We start from the raw sequence: 21,199 nt of genomic DNA on the forward strand, positions 1-21,199 counted from the left end.
CACCTACCACCCCACCAGCCTCCGGGTCCAACATATTATTCTCCGTAACTTCCGCCACCTCCAACGGGATCCCACCACTAAGCACATCTTTCCCTCCCCCCCCCTCTGCATTCCGCAGGGATCGCTCCCTACACAACTCCCTTGTCCATTCGTCCCCCCCATCCCTCCCCACTGATCTCCCTCCTGGCACTTATCCGTGTAAGCGGAACAAGTGCTACACATGTCCTTACACTTCCTCCCTTACCACCATTCAGGGCCCCAAACAGTCCTTCCAGGTGAGGCATCACTTCACCTGTCAGTCGACTGGGGTGATATACTGCGTCCGGTGCTCCCGATGTGGCCTTTTATATATTGGTGAGACCCGACGCAGACTGGGAGACCGCTTTGCTGAACATCTCAGCATCCACACTCAGGTTGGAGGAACAACACCTTATATTCCGTCTGGGTAGTCTCCAACCTGATGGCATGAACATTGACTTCTCTAACTTCCGCTAAGGCCCCACCTCCCCCTCGTACCCCATCTGTTACTCATTTTTATGCACACATTCTTTCTCTCACTCTCCTTTTTCTCCCTCTGTCCCTCTGGGTATACCTCTTGCCCATCCTCTGGGTCACCCCCCCCCCCTTGTCTTTCTTCCTGGACCTCCTGTCCCATGATCCTCTCGTATCCCCTTTTGCCTATCACCTGTCCAGCTCTCGGCTCTATCCCTCCCCCTCCTGTCTTCTCCTATCATTTTGCATCTCCCCCTCCCCCTCCAGCTTTCAAATCCCTTACTCACTCTTCCTTCAGTTAGTCCTGACGAAGGGTCTCAGCCTGAAACGTCGACTGCGCCTCTTCCTATAGATGCTGCTTGGCCTGCTGCGTTCACCAGCAACTTTGATGTATGTTGCTATCTTGTACTACCTTGTCCTGTGTCACCAAGTACTCCATCACCTCATTCTTAACAATTGACTCTAACATCTTCCCAACCACTGAGGTCAGGCTAACTGGTCTATAATTTCCTTTCTGCTGCCTTCCACCTTTCTTAAAGAGCGGAGTAATATTTGCAATTTTCCAGTCCTCTGGCATCATGCCAGAGTCTGACGATTTTTGAAATATCATTCCTAATGCCACCACAATCTCTAATGCTACCTCTTTCAGCACCCTAGGGTGCAGTTTCTCTGGTTCGGATGACTAATGTACCTTTAGGTCTTGCAGCTTTTTGAACACCTTCTCTCTTGTAACAGTAATTGCACTCACATCTCTTCCTTCACACACTACAACATCAGGCATACTGCTAGTGTCTTCCACAGTGAAGACTGATGCAAAATACTCATTTAGTTCATCAGCCATCTCCTTGTCCCCCGTTATTACTTTTCCTGCCTCATTTTCTAGTGATCCTATATCCACTCTCATTTCTTCTATTTTTTACATACTTGAAAAAACTTTTACTATCCACTTTGATATTATTTGTTAGCTTGCTTTCATATTTCATCTTTTCCCTTCTAATCATTTTTTTAGTTGCTCTCTGTAGGTTTTTAAAAACTTCCCAATCCTCTATCTTCCCAGTATTTTTTGCTTTTTTGTATGTCCTTCCTTTTGCTTTTACAATAACTTTGACTTCTCTTGTCAGGCACGGTTGTACTATTTTATCATTTGAGTATTTCTTCATTTTTGGAATACACATGTCCTGCACCTTCCTCATTACTCCCAGAAACACACACCATTGCTTCTCTGCTGACATCCCTGCCAGCAGCTCCTTCCAATTTACTTTGGCCAGCTCCTCTCTCATACCACTGTAATTTCCCTTACTCCACTGAAATACTGCTACATCAGACTTCACTTTCTCCCACTCAAGTTTCAAGTTGAACACAACCATATTGTGATTACTGGTTCCTAAGGGTTCTTTTATCGAAGCTCCCTAATTGTCTGCGGTTCATTACACAACACCCAATCCAGTATAGCGGATCCCCTAGTAGGTTCAATGACAAACTGCTCTACAAAGGCTATCTCTTAGGCTTTCAACAAACTCCTCTGTTGAGATCCACTACCAACCTGATTTTCCCAATGAATACCATAACATTGCCCCCTTGCCTCACCTTTTCTATTTCTTGTTGTAAACTGTGGTCCACATCCCAGCCACTGTTGGGAGGCCTGTATATAACTGCCATCAACATCCTTTTACCCTTGCAGTTTCTTAGCTGAACCCACAAGGATTCAACATCTTCTGATCCTATGTCACATCTTTCTACTAATTTGATGCCATTCTTTACCAGTAGAACCACACCACCCCCTCTGCCTACCTTCCTATCCCTCCAACATAACATATAACCTTGGACATTCAGCTCCCAACTACAACCATCCTTCAGCCACGATTCAGTGATGGCTACAACATCATAACTGGCAATCTGTAATAGTGCAACAATATCATCCACCTTATTTCTTATGTTATTCACATTTAGATACAACACCTTGAGTACTGTATCTGCTATCCTTTTCGATTCTGTATCCCGAATGATTTGATAGTCAGCCTGTTGGCTGCAACTAAGTCCCATCACCTGTCTGCCCTTCCTGACAGTCTGACTGCACACTATCTTTACTTTTTTACCATTCGTCCTTTCCTGCGTCCCTTCACTCTGGTTCCACCCCCCCACCCCCCGCCAAGTTAGTTTAAACCCTCCCCAACAGCTCTAACAAACCTGCCCGCTAGAATATTGATCCCCCTCGGGTTCATGTGCAACTGGTCATACCTCCCCCAGAAGAGATACCAATGATCTAGGAACCTGAAGCCCTGCCCTCTGCACCAGCTTCTCAGCCATGCATTTATCTGCCAAATCATCCTGTTTCTACCCTCACTGGTGCATGGCACAGGCAGCAATCCAGAAATTACTACCCGGGAGGTCCTGCTTCTCAGCTTTCTACCCAGCTCTCTAAATTCTTTTTTTAGGACCTCATTGCTTTTCCTTCCTATGTCATTGTTACCAATATGTACCAAACATCTGGTTGCTCCCCGCTCTCTCCAAAATGTTGTGGACGCGATCTGAGACATCCCTGACCCTGGCACCTGGGAGGCAACATACCATCTGGGTGTCCCGTTCACGTCCACAGAATCTCCTGTCCGTTCCCCTCACTATCGAGTCCCCTATCACTACCACTCCCTTCTTCTCTCTCTTTCCCTTCTACACCACGGACCCATGGAGTGTGCCTGTAACCCGGTCGCTGTGGCATTCTCCTGGGAGCTCATCCTTCACAAAAGCATCTAAAGCACTATACTTGCTTTTGAGGGGAATGGCCACAGGGGTGCTCTGCTCTAACTGCCTATTTCCATTTCTCCTGATGGTCACCCAGCTACTCGCTCCTGCAACTTCAGGGTGACTATTTCCCTGTAACTTCGATCAATTATATTCTCGCTCTCCTATAAAACTACTTATTCTGTTAGATGAACATAAAGAATCCTGTGAATCTTGGTGAGCACATATTGGTCTCTGTACTTCCTTAAGTACAACCATGTCTGCTCTTCAAAACTGGGGTCATGAAAGGTACCACATACAGTAAACAAACATTTCTTTGATTCAGAAAACAAAGCTTACATCTTCAAGAATTGCTCTGTAAGGCACAGCTTCCAGCTCATAAACTTTGAACATTTTACTCCTGCTAAAATATGGTAGAATCTTTTTGGCATATTGACAATTAAATTGCAATGTAATAAACTCTTGCACCTTGACCCTGTTGATTCATTTCCAAATGCTGTAAATTTATTCAGTATCATTTTTAATTGCCAGATCCCTGAGCATATAATGGCTTTCCGAAATTATTTGAAACTTTCTTTGAAATTGTTAAGTTAATATGCTGGACTCACCAAGCTGAAGGATAAGACATGTGACACATATAAATTATTTTTTTAATACAATGGACCAAAATATCCCACTCTTTACCATTATGACCAAGTCAGGGCATCAAAACTAATTCATCGTAAAAAAAAAAGGCATGCTAAGAGTAACACTAGGTATACCTAAGTATGTACCAAAATGAAGCTGATGCAACACTGGACTACCGCACACAAGACTGCTTAACAAGAGCAGATGATATTACAGGAAAGATACCAGCATGGATAGAAGATTGGCTGACTGGTGGAAGGCCAAGGGTGGGAATAAAGGAGGCCTTTTATTATTCGCTGCTGGTGACTAGTGGTGCTCTGCAGGGGTTGATGTTGGGACCACTTATTTTTACATTATATAGATGATATGGACACAGATAGGAGAATAGATGGATAAGTTTGCCGATCATACAAAGAAAGGAGAGGTAGTGTTGATGAAGCAGGAAGTGTGAAGGACTTAGACAGATTAGAAAAATGGGCAAAGGGGAGGTTTCAAGATGGCGGCACAGTGAAGGGTCTGCTTGCTGAGCTCAGCACTGCAACACTGACAAGTTCGCATATAAACCTATCCATTCCAACTTTTTTTTTAAATGCCCAAGTGTCGGATTTAATAACATGAACATTGATGAGTATTTTTTTTGAGCTGCTTCAACACCATGCCATCCAAAAGCACTAAAAAGGCGGCCATGATGGACTGCACAGAGCGCTGTCCCGGGGTTGAGAAGCTAGCTATTGCTAGCTCTGCTAACACGCTGGACCCTGCTTTTCGCCAACTAATTCAGGAAGTTACAGAGAACATATCCAAAATGATGGACGAGAAGCTGGGTCCACTCTCTCTAACACTCCAGAACCACATATTGGAGCTTAAAAATCTTGATAAGAGAACGACCGAGGCTGAGGGCCGAGTCTCTGCGGTTGAGACTGTAACTGATTAAGCCCAAAGCCGCATCCGGGCGCTAGAAAAGCAAGTTCAAAGCCTGTCGGACCATACCGATGATCTTGAGAATAAAGGTAGGAGGAAAAACATTCGAATTATCAGTCTACCTGAAGGTACAGAAAGCAGCCAGCTAGCGGAAGTTTTTCTGAGGGCTGGCTGCCTAATTTCCTTGATTTGGAAACCAAGGATGGACGCATTAAAGTAGAAAGAGCTCATCATACGCTGGCTCCAAAACCGGGCCGAGACCAACGCCCTCGACCTGTCCTCATGCGGTTCCATAATTTCGGTGATAAGCCAAGTGTGATGGAGGCTTCGAGACGCCGTGGTACTATCCAGCTCTTGGCTCCGTCCCTTCCCCTCCTCCTATCATTTTGGATCCCCCCCCCCCACTTTCAAATCTCTTACTAGGTCTTCTTTCAGTTAGTCCTGACGAAGGGTCTCGGCCTGAAACGTCGACTGTACCTCTTTCTAGAGATGCTGCCTGGCCTGCTGCATTCACCAGCAACTTTTATGTGTGTTGCGGGATTGATGCCCAGGCTTTAATATACAAGGGATCCAGGCTTATGCTTTTTCAAGATTTTTCGGCAGCCGTTATTCGGAAGCGCAATCGACCAGGTAGAGAAGGGGCTGAAGGAATCCGGAATCCAGTACTTTATGCTATATCCAGTGGCAATGAAAATCACCTACAATGGGACCACCAAGATATTTGATTCTCCTGACAAAGCTAAAACTTTTGTAGACACGTTGGGCTAAAGAATGTATATATTGTATAGCCCTGGTTATGGGCGATAACATGCTCGATGGTCGCTTTATTTTACCTTTTCATTACTCAACAACAAGATATCTTATAGGATGGGTAACGTATTTGTTTTGATTAATATAGTTTCATTATTTGTTTAAATTAGTGGCACTGCTCCAGCCTGAAGGAGCTGAAACATGATGGTAACAAATCGGTGGATTGATAAATTATGCCCTGTTTTCATTTTTGACTATCTTAAATGCCATATTGGCAGTGGGACAGAATATGGGGTGCCAGAAAATTCACATATCCCCTTTAAGCGTGGGGTAAGTCCTCTTGTTCAGCGCTGTAGGCGTTTTGTTTTTTTTATTCATTTATTGCTGCTCAGTTGATCTTATGTTGGGTTTCTTTTCCTCTGGAGTCAAATGATTGTTATAAAGGGTTATGACCAGTAATATATTAAAATTGTGCACTTAGAACATTAAGGGGAGTCATTCACCAATCAAGAGAAAGAATATCCTATTAAACCTGAAAAAGGAAAGGGTGGACATAGCCTTATTGCAGGAGACACATTTAAATGATAAAGAACATCTAAAACTGAAACAGAGTGAATTTGATCAAGTCTATTTTTCATCTTTTAATACCAGGAGTGGGGGGGGTGAACATTTTAATTAGGAAGTTATAAGTAATTAGACTGCATTAAGGATAAGTATAGGAGATTTGTATTTGTTAAGGCTTCAGTATATGGAGAGGAATATGGTGTTCTCGAGGTTTACTGCCTTCCAGCTCATTCTATCAAATTCTTAATAGATGCTTTTTCCAAACTTACAAGCTTTTCAATACAAAACATTATTGTAGGTGGGGATTTTAATTGTCTCATGGACCCATTGATGGACAGAGTGCCTAGTGGTCCCCCATTGCTCTCCTCACAATCCAAATAAATCATGGGCCTATGTGGAGAACTAGGACTAGTGGATGTCTGGAGGTTGTTACATCCCTCTGACAAAGACTTCACTTTTTTTCTAATCCACACAAGTGTTATACCAGAATAGACTTTTTTCTAACTCCCAAAACGCTCCTAGATTTAGTTGTATCCTGCACAATTGGAAATATCGCTATTTCTGACCATGCAGCAGTATATTTAAATATTAAGCCCAAAGATAATTCAGCACAATCTAGACTTTGGAAGCTGAATCCTTTTATTCTAAAAGATAATAAATTTATAGACTACTTTACTTACAAATATAAAACTTTCCTATTTATTAATTCCAAATCAGCTAGTAGTCCATTGATGCTCTGGGAAACCACTAAGGCCTATGCAAGGGGATTAATTATCTCCCGCTCTGCTAGTAAGAAGTCACAAGTTGTGGAACAGCAGCGCCTAGTGGAAGCAAGGCACGGCAGCTGAAAAGGATTATATTAATAAGCCTTCTGCAGCCAAGTTACAGACTATCACAGCCCTAAGCTGTACACTAAACTCTTTACTTACATAAGCAGCCAAAAGAAAATTGACATTTGCTAAACAACGACTGTTTGAACATGGTGAAAAACCAGGTAGGTGTTTGGCTTATTTAGCTAGAAAGAAATATGCCTCTATTGCTTCAATTAGGGATGGGACCGGAGCCCTTACTAGTAATTCTAAAATGATTCATGCTGTGTTTAAGAATTTTTATTCTAAATTGTATCAAACTGAGCAAGTAATGATGGACAATCTAGGATGGAGTCCTTTTTCAGGAACTTAGATCTCCTAGGCATTTCTTCTGAACAAGAGTCCCTCCTCAATGCTCCGTTATCTATACATGAGATACAGGAAGCTGTGAGACAGCTCCAAAGTGGGAAGGCCCCTGGTCCTGATGGATTCACTAGTGAATTCTATAAAGAGTTCATAGGGTTATTATCGGAGCCTATGCTAAACATGTTCAATCATGCATTTAATTGTGGTCTCCTCTCACCATCATTGAGAGGAGCTAATATCTCCCTAATTCATAAGAAAGAAAACAGCCCTGAAGATTGTGCCTCCTACAGGCCTATTTCATTGTTAAATGTTGACTTTAAAATCTTATCTAAAACCTTAGCGCAGCAATTAGAAACTGTGTTACCTTTTATCATAAAAGAGGATCAAATGGGTTTTGTAAAAGGCCGTAGATCATCTAACAATATCAGAAGATTACTTAATGTGATTCAGGCATGTCAGCAACAGGCAGTGGACGGCTTGGTGGTTTCCTTAGATGCAGAAAAGGCCTTTGATCGTGTTGAATGGCCATATGTTTTTTCCACTTTAGAACGATTTGGTTTGGGCAATAATTTTATTAAGTGGGTGAAGGTTCTTTATAATGACCCTTTGGCTGTGATTCTCACTAATGGTATTAGGTTGGATAATTTTAGTATTCTGAGGGGCAGCCAGCAGGGCTGCCCTTTATTACCACGAGTGATCGAGCCACTGGCTGAGGCGATTCGGTGAGATCCCAAAATATCTGCTCTAGACATAGGACTAAAGCCACATAAAATTACATTGTATGCGGATGATGTTCTAATTTTCTTATCAAACCGTGCTATATCAGTGCACCACCTTATACAATGCATCAATCCATTTAGTGCCTTTTCAAGTTATAAAATAAACTTTACTAAATCAGAGGCTATGCCTCTGGGGAATCTGTGGCAGGTACCTGACACTCAGGGTGTTTTCCCTTTAAATGGTTGCAGACAGGTTTTATTTACTTAGGCATATTTATCACACCTACGTTTGATCAATTGTTCAAAGCTAACTTTTCACAGTTATTTGACAAAATCAAACAGGATCTTGAACGATGGAGCACTCTTCCCATTTCTTGGCTTGGCCGAATATCCTTGGTCAAAATGAACATTCTTCCTCGTCTGCTCTACCCAATATGAATGATTCCAGTCATTTTTACCCAACAAATACTTAAAAAAAATAAATGGCTGGTTTGTTTCTTTCATCTGGAACAAAAAAAGACCCAGCATTAAGATGTCTAAGTTACAGCTTCCCCGTAGTCTAGGGGGTCTGGATTTTCCAGACATCAAAATATATCAATTAAGTTCCTTTTTATCTTATGGGGTTGACTGGGTTTGTAGGGACCCCTCCTCAATTTGGCTAGACATTGAAGCTCCACAAGCAAAATGCCCTCTTATTAATTTGCTTTTCCTCAGTAAGGTGAAACAAGTTAAGGAATATTGTCGCAATCCAATAACAATTAATACAGTCAGGGCTTGGATGGCGGTGCAACAAATTGAGGGCAACGCAGCGAAAATATCACCCCTCACTCCAGTAACCGGCAGTCCAGATGTTCAGCCTGGCATAATGGATTCAGGATTTAAACTTTGGATTTCTAAGCGTATTTTCCATCTAGGAGATTTGTTTGATGAAAGAACGATGATGTCTTTTATTCAAATAGTACAGAAATTTAACATACCCAACAAAGATCGTTTTCGTTTCTTTCAGATAAGAGATTATATACAGAAAAAAAACATCATTGTTAACTGATTGTAGTTCTGACATAGAAAAGAGGGCGTTTTATTCTAAGGGTGAAGTCTCTATTAGTACTTTTTACAACATCCTGAGGGAATGTTCTCATGGAGAGGCTGAGCAGCTGGGAAGGGTCTGGGAGGAAGAGCTGGGAGTAGAAATTACAGCTGAAACATGGGAAGATATCTGTGATAATGCAAAGAAAATTTCAGTTTGTAATAGAACTAAAGCACTGCAACTCAAAATTCTGCATAGAGCCCATCTGACTCCAGATCGTCTCTTGAAATTTAAGACAGGGGTTTCTCCAATGTGTTCTAAATGTAAAGTAAATACTGGAACTTTCACCCACTGTTTTTGGACTTGTCCCAAGCTTCAGGCATACTGATGTGATATTTTGGGTGAAATGGAAAAGATTCTGAAGATGGAGCTTTAACTGGACCTGGTGTCTTTTCTCTTAGGCTTACCCAGCAGTCGTATTATTAATGCACATCATAAAAAACTTTTTAACATGCTGACTTTATGTGTGAGGAAGAACATTTTACTTTGTTGGATATTCAATAAGGCCCCTGGACTTTTTGGTTGGCGTAAATTAACCATGGAATACATTCCTTTGGACTTTTTGACATGTATGGTACACTCAAAAGCAAATAGTTTTCATAAAATACGGCAACCTTTTCTGCAGTATGTAGATGTAAACCTATCTGCAATACTAATAGCAACACATATCAAAGTTGCTGGTGAATGCAGCAGGCCAGGCAGCATCTCTAGGAAGAGGTACAGTTGACGTTTCAGGCTGAGACCCTTCGTCAGGACTAACTGAAGGAAGAGTTACTAAGAGATTTGAAAGTGGGGGGGGGGAGATACAAAATGATAGGAGAAGACAGGAGGGGGAGGGATGGAGCCAAGAGATGGACAGGTGATTGGCAAAAGGGATATGAGAGGATCATGGGACAGGAGGCCCAGGGAGAAGGAGGGCGGGAGGGGGGACCCAGAGGATGGGCAAGGGGTATAGTCAGAGGGACAGAGGGAGAAAAAGGAGAGAGAGAGAAAGAATGTGTGTATATAAATAACGGATGGGGTACGAGGGGCAGGTGGGGCATTATCGGAAGTTAGAGAAGTCAATGTTCATGCCATCAGGTCTTAGGTTACCCAGACGGAATATAAGGTGTTGTTCCTCCAACCTGAGTGTGGCTTCATCTTTACAGTAGAGGAGGCCGTGGATAGACATGTCAGAATGGGAATGGGATGTGGAATTTAAATGTGTTGCCACTGGGAGATCCTGCTTTCTCTGGCGGACAGAGCGTAGGTGTTCAGTTGATGTGTGTTGTTTGAATTTCCAGCATCTGCAGAATTCCTCGAGTTTGCTATACTAAAAAGGGCTTTTGTATAGGATGTTGGGGTGATGTCTATATTTTGAGAAAGTATTCTGATAGCTGATATCTGTGAGGGGGAGAAATGTAAATGTATCTGTAAATTGAAAGTTTTGTTATAGAATATACAACATAGAATAGTACAGGACATTACAGGCCCTTCGGTCCACAATGTTGTGCCGACCCTCAAACCCTGCCTCCCATATAACCCCACTCCTTACCTTAAAGCCATGTCCTCTTATATTGAACAGTGGTGCCCTGGGGAAGAGGCACTGGCTATCCACTCTATCTATTCCTCTTAATGTCTTGTACACCTCTATCATGTCTCCTCTCATCCTCCTTCTCTCCAAAGAGTAAAGCCCTAGCTCCCTTAATCTCTGATCATAATCCATACTCTCTAAACCAGGCAGCATCCTGGTAAATCTCCTCTGTACCCTTTCCAATTCTGAGCAAAACAAAATATAACAAAAAAAGAAAAAAGGAAAATGGGCAAAGAAATGGCAGATGGAATAAAGTGCAGGGAAGTGTATGGTTAACATGCTCTTTGGTAGAAGGAATAAAGGCTTAGACTACGATAAATGGAAAGATAATTCAAAAATCAGAGGTGCAAAGGGACTTGGGAGTCCTCATGTAGGATTCCCAAAAGATTAATTTGCAGGTTGTGTCAGTGGTGGAATTTATGCCATAGGTGGTTATTGAGGCCAAGTCAGAATCAGAATCAGAATCAGGTTTATTATCTTCAGCATGTGACGTGAAATTTGGGTATATTCAAAGCAGATGTTGCTAGGTTCTTGATTAATCAGGATGTCAAAGGTTATGGGGAGAAGGCAGAAGAATGGGGTTGAGAAGGATAATAAACCAGCTATGATGGAATAGCAGAGCAGATTTGACAAGCTGAATGGCCTAATACTACTCCTATGCCTTAAGGTCTTAAGCAATATTTCAGTGGGCTGCAATCATCTCAGGAAGATGCTCATTGGTAAGGCAGCATGAGGATTGAAAAGGGCTCGGGGCCTTTTGGAACTTTTTAGTGGGCTACAATCATCGCAAGAAGGCATTTGTTGCTGAGGCAGTGCAAAGATTAAAAGGAGCTGGGGTCATTCAGAAAGTTTTGGCAAGCTGCAATCATAATGATCTTGTAGGGACTCGGGAGGAGCCAATAAAAAGAATCAAGGTGTATGCAGAGTGGCTGGTGTTCAGAGTGACCAAGCTTTGGCTCAACAGGCTTAGGGAAGAACAGGCACAGGCTAGGACATTAACTTCAGAAGTGAGAGGTATAACAAGTGTAGACAGGATGGTAGTTGAGGCAGTTTAATGCTCCTCCTGTGAGATGTGGGATTTCAGGCTACCGGACAGACCCTGCGGGAAGTGCATCCAGTTTCAGCTCCTGACTGACAAAGTCAAGAAAATGGAGCTGGCTGTACTCAGGACCATCCAGGAGGGCGAAAACCTCAAAGATGAAACCTTTACTGAGGTAATGACATTCAGAGTTCAGGCTTCAGATAGCAGATGGGTGACCATCAGGAGAGGTAAAGGGCATAAGCAGTCAGTGCTGGGTTCTCCTACTGCCATTCCCCACAAGTATACCCCTTTGTATACTGCTGTGGGGTGATGACCCACTGGAGCACAGCGGTAACAGCCAGACCAGTGGCAGTATGTCCAGCTCCAAGACTCAGCAGGGAAGGGTAAAGCCAGGCACAGCAATAGTGATGACTCGATAGTTAGAGGGACCTTTCAGGAGATTCTGTGGCCGTGAAGGAGATGCCAGACCTAGAAAGAGTGGGTGTTGATCAGCCATGATACTAATGAATGGCAGACTTGAGAAGCTTCTTATAGCTTTATAGTCTCCATGGCAGAGCAGGGCTGAAGGGCTGAAGAACTATCACATGCTCCTATTCTTCAATGATTTTACATTGGTCATCCTAGTCCAAGACGATGACCATCTCAATAATGGATTTTAACAAGCTGCACTTGATAGCCAATGGCTTTATCATCACTGGGTCCTTTGTACCAGATATCTCATGGATCACCACTGACTAAGAAAACAACGGAACTAACCATACAAAGACTGTGGTCACAAAAGGGAGAGAAAAGGCTACCTGTGGTAACTAACCCACTGCCCTAATGTATTATTCACATCAACACACAAGTCAAAAGCAAGTAAGAAGTTTCTCCTCATGCTTTGATGAAGGCAGCTCCAATAACACTGAATTGACTAAACATCATTTGGGACAAAACACAGTCACACTGTGAATGCAGTGTTTCATATCTACAAAATGCAATTCAAATACCCGTATCAGGTACCTTGAATGTATTGGCCAATTTGTGCCTTTTACTGGCAAGAATAAGAGTAGTAAGCACAATAAGGAAGTACCAACATCTGCCAATTTCCCTCCAGGTCATGAACCATCTTGACTTACAAATATACATGCAGACCCTGGATTATGTAAGGGCTCTACTCCTGAGAACTGTCCGCAAATTGATTGTTCCGTAAATCAGAAATATCTGTTTACCGTAGCTATCTTTATCATATACATTACCTATATTTCTTTCTTTTTATCAAATATCTTCTATATTCACCCTAACACCACCCAAATTAATGGAATTTATGCTATATCCAGTTATTAATGAATACAAAATGTTTTATTATCTTTAAAAATTTATGGGAAAACTTGTGTAAAGTCAGATTTCCATAACCCAGGGAGCCCCAGTACAGCTGCAGAACGTGATTCATACCCACCACAATTAGTGATTAGTAATAATTAATGACATTACTAGTGACACATGGATTCTGCAAAATTAATTCAAACCAAGCCTGGCAACAGTAACAATTACATGATGAAGCTACAGGGAATAATCCCTTAAGTGACAGATATTTACTTACAGTTTCTTCAACAGGTGCATTAGAATCAGCTTCTACTTTGATTGATGATATTGAAGGATTTGCATTAGTCTAAAGGAAAGAAAAATATACATTGAAAAATTATATGCAAAATATAAGGCACATTAGAAAGCCAGCAAATGGTTCTCAGAATATTACCGGTGTCCCCCGCTTTTCGAACATTCGCTTTAGGAAACCTCACTGTTATGAAAGACCTACATTCGCTAACGGAAGGTGTTTTCACTGTTGAAAAAAGGCAGCGCGCAATAAAAAAGCAGTGCGCGCCCCGAGCAGCCACTCTCTCCCAGATTCGGAAATGCATTCTTAAACACGTGCCTGTGAGCAGCCGTTAGCAAGACGAGTTCTAAGGTATCGGAAAAGCCTAAAAGAGCTTGTAAGGGTGTTACACTTAGCGTAAAACTAGACATAACGAAGCATTTCGATCGTGGTGAACGAAGTAAGGACAAAGTGAGTTTGGCTTGTGGAAGTTGACGAAGATGATGTTGAAGAGATTTTGGCATCCCTATGACCAAGAACTGACAGATGAAGAGCTGATGCAATTGGAAGAGGAAAGGATAACAATTGAAACCGAATGCAGTAGCGAACGGACCGAAAGTGACGTTGTCCAGGAACTGAACGTGAAGCAACTGCGTGAGATTTTCGCTGCAATGATAAAGTATGACTTTAATTTTGAAAGGGTACGTTGGTTTAGGGCATATTTGCAGGATGGTTTGAGTCCTTACAAAGAACTGTATGATAGAAAAATGCGCGAGGCTAAGCAGTCAAGCAAGCCTTCCACATCAGCCACAGCGGACGACGAACCTCAACCTTCGACGTCGAGGCAGGTAGACATACAAGATGACCTGCCTGCCCTGATGGAAACAGGTGACGAGATGACACCGCAGTGTCCACCACCCCGACCCCCGGGCCGCAGATACCGATCCGCGAAGAATGCAGCGGTAGCCAGGATGCACCCAGCACATCTTTAAGAAAAAAGCTTAAATAAACAAGCTCATTAATTAGGTGCTGCCCGGCATGTAAATGTCAGCCCAGATCAGAGGCAATTGCTGATTGCGTCGTGAGATTTTCGCTACGGAGAACAGCTCAGGCAATGATTGTAGAAAAGTATTTCTACTTTATATAGGCTGTGTATTCATCATATCATTCCTGCTTTTACTATACGTTACTGTTATTTTAGGTTTTTTGTGTTATTTGGCATGATTTGGTAGGTTATTTTTGGGTCTGCGAACGCTCACAAATTTTTCCCATATAAATTAATGGTAATTGCTTCTTCGCTTTACGATATTCCAGCTTATGAACTGTTTCATAGGAACGCTCTACCTTCAGATGGCAGGGGAAACCTGTATGCCCTTTTTCATCACGATATCCTTTTTTCCAACCTGAAGACTTCAGAACCATTATAGTTTCTGAGATTTGCTTCGATTAATATTTAGAATTAGAAAAAATATCAAAGTATTTGATTCTTACACTTTTGGTCACAAAGAACTTTGTGATTTTAACAAGGTCCAGACCTGATTGTTATTCTGCTCCATGAGTTGTGTTTTTGGCTTTCGCTGTGCTCTACCAGTGGACTCTCCAAGGAATCCTACAGGGAAGATGATTTTATACAGACTTTCCAGATCTAAGGCTCGGAAGCTGCCTGCTGAGTCCATCCTAAGTTCAATAACCCACTGAAGTCAAAGGTAAGAAAGGCAAATTCCACAGAAGATAAGTAATCTTTTAAATTGCTATATTAATAAAATTAAAAATATTTAATTAGAATTGCCCATTTTTAGTATTTTAATATCTTAAAATAATTAATTTTAAAAAATGTTCCTATTTTAGCTTTCTTGATAAACCTCAGGACACTGCTGCAGAAATTCCATTATCTAATACAAAATATAAAACAATGTGACCTCCCAATACAATGCAGTGCCCAGCACATTGCTGGAAGAAAAAGTATGGCCTTAGAGCAAACAGGCTGAGATTCTGGGGAAGCAAGTCTGCCCCAATACGTCTCAAAGTGAAGATGAATAGAGCTGAACAACCTAAGGTCTTAACGTGACATTTGGTTACAACACGGAAACTGAAAACATGTAAATGCTGAGCATGACTTGCTACTCGAGACAAAAAAATGTACTTCAGATGAATCAGCCTGTAGGTTCCTCCACTTCTTCACACTATATTTCACTAGAAGACCCTGAACTTAAAAAAACAATATTAGTCTTGAAATTCTTTCCATTAGTGTGGTAACCTTATATTGTTATGATAGTGGAAATGTGAAACAAGTACACTGAGGTCTGTACTGGAAAGTGGAACCCTGCAGCAAGGTTTTGGAGTTTATCAATAGAGTTGAAATAGAAAATGAGGTTGCAATTGTACATGAAAAGAATGGCATGCATTAAGGAAAAAATGGAGATAGAACATCCCAAAACGAACCTTGAACAAAGCAGGAGAATACATACAGTAACTGTCCATTCTATGACAGAGTGGCAGATTTTATAATCTTTTATTCTGCTTTTCCATTTCTGTTTCACTAAGCTTGTAATCGGATTTATAATCACAAGGCAAAGATTATCTACTTGATTTTTGACACGTATGTCAAGAGTTCCACTGCTACAATATGAGGTTCACCACACTAATGGAAAGAGTTTCAAAACTAAAACTGTTCAGGTTCTTCCAGTGAACAAGTGTGAAGGGCAGCTGAACCTGGAGACGGATTATCTTCAACATGAATTCACTGTCATATCCACCCTTTTACCAGCTAAAAAGTTTCATAAAGTGCAAGGCTCACAATCCATGCCACAGATGTACATTCTGAATGCAAGCATCTGAGAGCATCCTATAAGCATTTGGAGCATGGTTAAAACTACTGTATCTAACTCATGAGATAGAATACTATCACCGTGAGCTGTGACCAAGATGGAACTGGTAATATAAAGCGACGTTTTATAGGCTGCTCACAAAGCTTCTACATATACCTCTTCTGAACTACATCTGCAGCCTATATTTCCCTTTAAGTAATGTACTTTCAAACTGTAGCGATTTTCTGAATATTTATTGCTTATCTATTTACTGTTTTTCCTTTTTGTTTTTGCATAATTTGTTGTCTTTTTGCACATTGGTTATTTGTCCATCTTGCATGCAGTTTTTCATTGATCTTATTGATTTTTTTTGTATTTATTGTAAATGCCTGCAAGATAATAAATCTCAGGGTAGTATGTGGTGACATACACTCTGATGATAAATTTATTTTGAACTGAACAGAGGGTGGTAACTTTTATTTTTTTATTATTGTACAGAATATTAGATTTTTATGAAGAATGCTGTCATTTTTAATCTCTTTTTTTCTAAAAAATCTTCAATCTAATGTTCACATTGCTAATGAAGAACTTTTGACCCAGATGGAAACTTTACCAAGAGCTTAGAGGAGACTCAACCTACAAATCCTACTTCTCCATAGTAGGTTGTTTGAATTCCAGAACATCTCAACCATTATTGCAAAAGGGAGAATTAGAACCTAGGACTGTAATGTAAAAGTAAACTTCCATGGAGTAAAAAGTAGGCGTCATTTCCTGGGCTAAGATACATGAAGGAAAAAGAGGTATTAAATGAAATGCCTAAGGAAACCTCCAACCTGTCAGGTTGGGTAGCCTCCAACCTGATGGCATGAACATCGACTTCTTAAGCTTCCGTTAATGCCCCCCCCTCCCCCTCGTACCCCATCCATTATTTATTTATATACACATTCTTTTTCTCTCTCTCTCCTTTTTCTCCCTCTGTCTCTCTCACTATACCCCTTGCCCATCCTCTGGGTTTTCCCCCCCTCCCCCTTTTCTTTCTCCCTTGGCCTCCTGTCTCATGATCCTCTCATATCCCTTTTGCTAATCACCTGTCCAGCTCTTGGCTCCATCCCTCCCCCTCCTGTCTTCTCCTATCATTTCAGATCTCCCCCTCCCACTTTCAAATCTCTTACTAGCTCTTCTTTCAGTTAGTCCTGACGAAGGGTCTCGGCCCGAAACGTCGACTGTACCCCTTCCAATAGATGCTGCCTGGCCTGCTGTGTTCACCAGCAACATTTATGTGTGTTGCCTAAGAAAACTACTGTTGCTTTTATTGAGGGCAAAGACAATATTATTTGAAAAAAATGAGAATATTTGTGGATGTATTAAAGTATGTAACTTTAAACAGCAGTGTTTTAATTATTCAGGTCTCCTGCCCCCATCAGGTGCCCTTTCTAAAGGAACCAGTAGAACTTAATGCATGATTTCATTTCTGGGTACTTTTCCCACAGTCACCCAAGTGGTTCTTCAATTCTCATAAATTAATTGTATTCTCATTAAATGATATCTTGTATTCATTTTCATTTTCCACTTGTCTTTCTATCTGCACAGTAACTTCTCCAGCATCTTCCTCCATTACTTCTTTTCTTTTTTCAATTTCTATTCTCCCTCAGTGCTGCTTCATCATAGGGACATAATTCCAGGAATTCCCCCAGAAGTGGAAGTGCTTACTCACAATATGTACTATCGCTAAAACTAAACTGAGTAGTTTCAACTGAGAGAGAGCGGGTGTATGCCTGGGTTTGCAATTGTGATATGACTCACTCCCAAGAACAGACTTGTGTTTTACAACCTTGTATTAAGCAGGGATCAACAAGGTAACAGCCAGGAGTATCAAACCACATTAGATAGCAAGTAATGACGTGGCTTAAGTTTACGATGCAACATTGGCCACAAACATCCTTGATGGTTATTATTTTCCACAAGTTTGTAATTCAAATGAATACATGAGAAATTCTTAAAAGTATTATGTTGTAGATTTAAAAAAAAACACAAAGGCGAAGCTGATTTTTAAAGTAACTGGACTTTGTGGGTCCCTTGACAGCCACCATGATGACTAAGGAGAAGGAACATAGCAAAATGACATAGCATTATAACTACTAAATCTATGGGTTTGGTCAGATATATGCGCCTGGGTGTAGATCCCAAGAGCTATGCTTTATTTTAGAAGAATAATGTTTGCAGAAAATCAGACTGTGAATGAACCGTTGTCAGCATATAATGCACTTTTCTGGCCAGCTGGAAACAGTTTGTATGGCCTAGGATCTTGGAACGATGGCTTGCTCGGCTGCCTTGAAGACTTGTCTGGGTTACTGCAACTGGTAAGCCTGCATAAAATGATGAGGGCAATGCAGCCGGTGGATGTCTTCTGCACTGTAGTCAAGAAAATTGCATGAGAAACCTGAATTAACAGCCTTCAGAAAGCTGTCTTCTCAGATCTCACCTGGACTGATTACTGCACATTTTAATTGTTGAATCTATTTGCAAGTCAGTGGCTTGATTGAAATAATAGTGCAGAATAATCTGCTGCTGCCATATGGGCAACAGAAACATGGGTGAGAAGAGATGAAGAAAGTAAAAATTAAAAAAAAGCTGCAAATGCTGGAAATTAGAAATAAAAAGAAAACGCTGGAAACACTCAAGCAGTAGCTGTGGAAAGAGCTTCAAATTGAAAATAGTTAAAAAGAACTTGGGGGGGGTGGAAAAAGAAAACCAGTGACTTTTAAATTGCAGAAAGTGGGGGAGGGTAAAAGGGAATACCTCTGTTAGGGTGAGGTCAGGATTGCCACAGTGATAATCTGTCATTGAAATTACCTAGTTGATGGGTTCATGAGGGCATAAAGGAGAGAGATAACATTAACAAAAGCACTTAAAAACTGAGAGACAAGCTGAAACCAAGGAATAAAAATGCTGCAAAATGCAGAGTTGTAAGGAATGTCAAGCAGCTCAGGCAATAATATTGGACAAAAAATACTAAGCCAATAGTGCAGATGGATGGTTTATAGCAGAATTAGTCAATTCACTGACACAGTGCGTAACCAGAAGCTGCTGAATTCAATTGAATCTACAATGTTGCAACATGCATAGATAAAATACCAGGTTACTGATCCTGAGTTTCTAGTTGCACATCAATTTAATTCTCTACCCCATTCCTAGGCTTAACCTATTTTCCTGTGGCCTACTGTACTGTTAAAATGAGGCTCATCATAAGCTTGAATAACAACACATCAGCCCACTCCTCTCCACCTGCCATACCCCACTCCCCTTTCCCTCTGATGATAAACAGCAACTATCACACTTTGATAGATGGATAGAGTGAACGCACAGCTTTGCTGGTTGAACAAACTTCTTAGGCTCCAAGAGGTCAGCTCCCAATGGAATTTATAGCACTGCTCTATTCTCAGGTTGTAAGAATCATCAATGGCCTTTTCCTCCTTTACCTCACTTCCACTGTTTGTCCCCTTAATTCCAATTATTGATAAATTTGAGTCCCAAATACATTAATTGCAAAACCTTAACTGCCCACCTTCTAATCATGCCTGCGCTTCATCTTTCTTGGTGTGCATTTCATCTCTCAAATTTGACTTCCAAATCCCTGAAACACTGGGATATTAAGGCAACACTTCAAAACTGTACAACACCATAATGTTTCCCATCTGCTGCCTAGCTGCTTACATTTTAAGTAACATTGATCAGTTTTGGTTTCAGTCTAATCCAGATTCAAGTGCATTTCTTCCCTGATCATGGATTCCACCCCCCCCCCCCCAGCTTCATCTCTGTTTTATGTCTGCCCTTTCGAGATGCTAGCCTTCTGTTTTTAGATCGTGTAGCCTGAGATCTCTTTGTAGGCCAGGTAGATTGTCCAAGAGATATAGTTTCTGATACCAAGATTGTTGAGAAATCCAGTTTTCCATTTGAACAATAAGCTGTTGAGAACTCTAATTGCAACTAATTTCTGTGCTTCCTGGATATTACAAGCTCCATCTACAATTCCATTTTTTGAGGCCACCATCAGTTTGCCTTTTAACTAGTTCCTGTACTTCACAGAATTAGGCACAAGTTACCAATTGACAAGGTTGATATCACTCTATCCATGTTAACTACTTTTATTTCATTCTCAGTTGACTCTCAATATATCCTAATACTTTCTATGCAATCATACTAGTGCAACCTAAATTTTCATTATGTGCATCTAAGTTCTGGTTGCCTTCTGGGATCTGAGTCCACCCTCAAATTCCACTCTTTTTCAACTGCTCCAAGGTTGTTCTTTTCACAAACCACCAGCTTCATTCAACTTCACCCTGATATTTGAAGTGGTCGCTCTATTCTCATTGATCATTCAGGGCTTCACTGATCATTCCCGGTAAAGCTCCTTACATGTACTTCTTTCCTTCTGAGGGGCTGACTCAACATTGCTATCTTTCAAACTTCCAACTGGACCACCCCACCATCCTGTTTCACAGACCTACTGGCCTGGCTTGATTTCTGGGAGCCAGTCTTACTGAACTAGTTTCCAGTCTCATTTTTTCCACCATTGATCTTATGGCTCGTAGCATTGGTCTAGTTGCTTTTTACATCCTTATTACCACATGGGAAAGAAGCTGTTAAGCGCATTTGGCCAATGAAGGGCTCCTAGCAAAAGAATCCCATTGGTTTCATTCACCTTCTCTAGCCCTCTGACATTCACATATGCCCTTTGACGCTTTTTAAATCTTTTTTGTCAGGTAATTTATAGGAGCTAATTAACCTATAATCATGTCTTTATGGTGCTGGGAGGAAACTGGAACACCAAGCCACACACACATGGTCACAGGGAATATGCAAATTTCACAGAAGCATCTCTAGAGCTGTGAGGCAACAGTGTTGACCACTGCAGCAATACACATTCTTTTGCTCTTCTACATCTTGCATGCCAAATGCACATAAAGAGCAAATTAAAGTAGCCAAGCAAATTTAAATGAAAACCACACTGCCTCAACTGTAGGTGTCAGTTCTGAAGGATGCGCACAGCTCGAACCGTTCCAAATCAGAGATGAGCTGTCAGTCTTACAATCATCAGAACTTCATCTCATTAAGCATACTCTTTGT

General features: G+C 41.3%; 1 protein-coding gene across 2 annotated transcripts in view; it reads right to left on the minus strand.

Moving 5' to 3' along the window:
* Window positions 1-21,199, minus strand: part of ahi1 (Abelson helper integration site 1) — a 216,059-nt gene that overhangs the window by 35,365 nt on the left and 159,495 nt on the right. For both annotated transcript variants that reach the window (XM_063040430.1, XM_063040431.1), the window contains one exon: window positions 13,272-13,340. In XM_063040430.1, the coding sequence (XP_062896500.1) occupies window positions 13,272-13,340 (69 nt within the window). The remainder of the gene's footprint in view (window positions 1-13,271; window positions 13,341-21,199) is intronic.

This window comes from Mobula hypostoma, chromosome 2 (assembly GCF_963921235.1).
Source record: "Mobula hypostoma chromosome 2, sMobHyp1.1, whole genome shotgun sequence".
Taxonomy (NCBI): Eukaryota; Metazoa; Chordata; class Chondrichthyes; order Myliobatiformes; family Myliobatidae; genus Mobula; species Mobula hypostoma.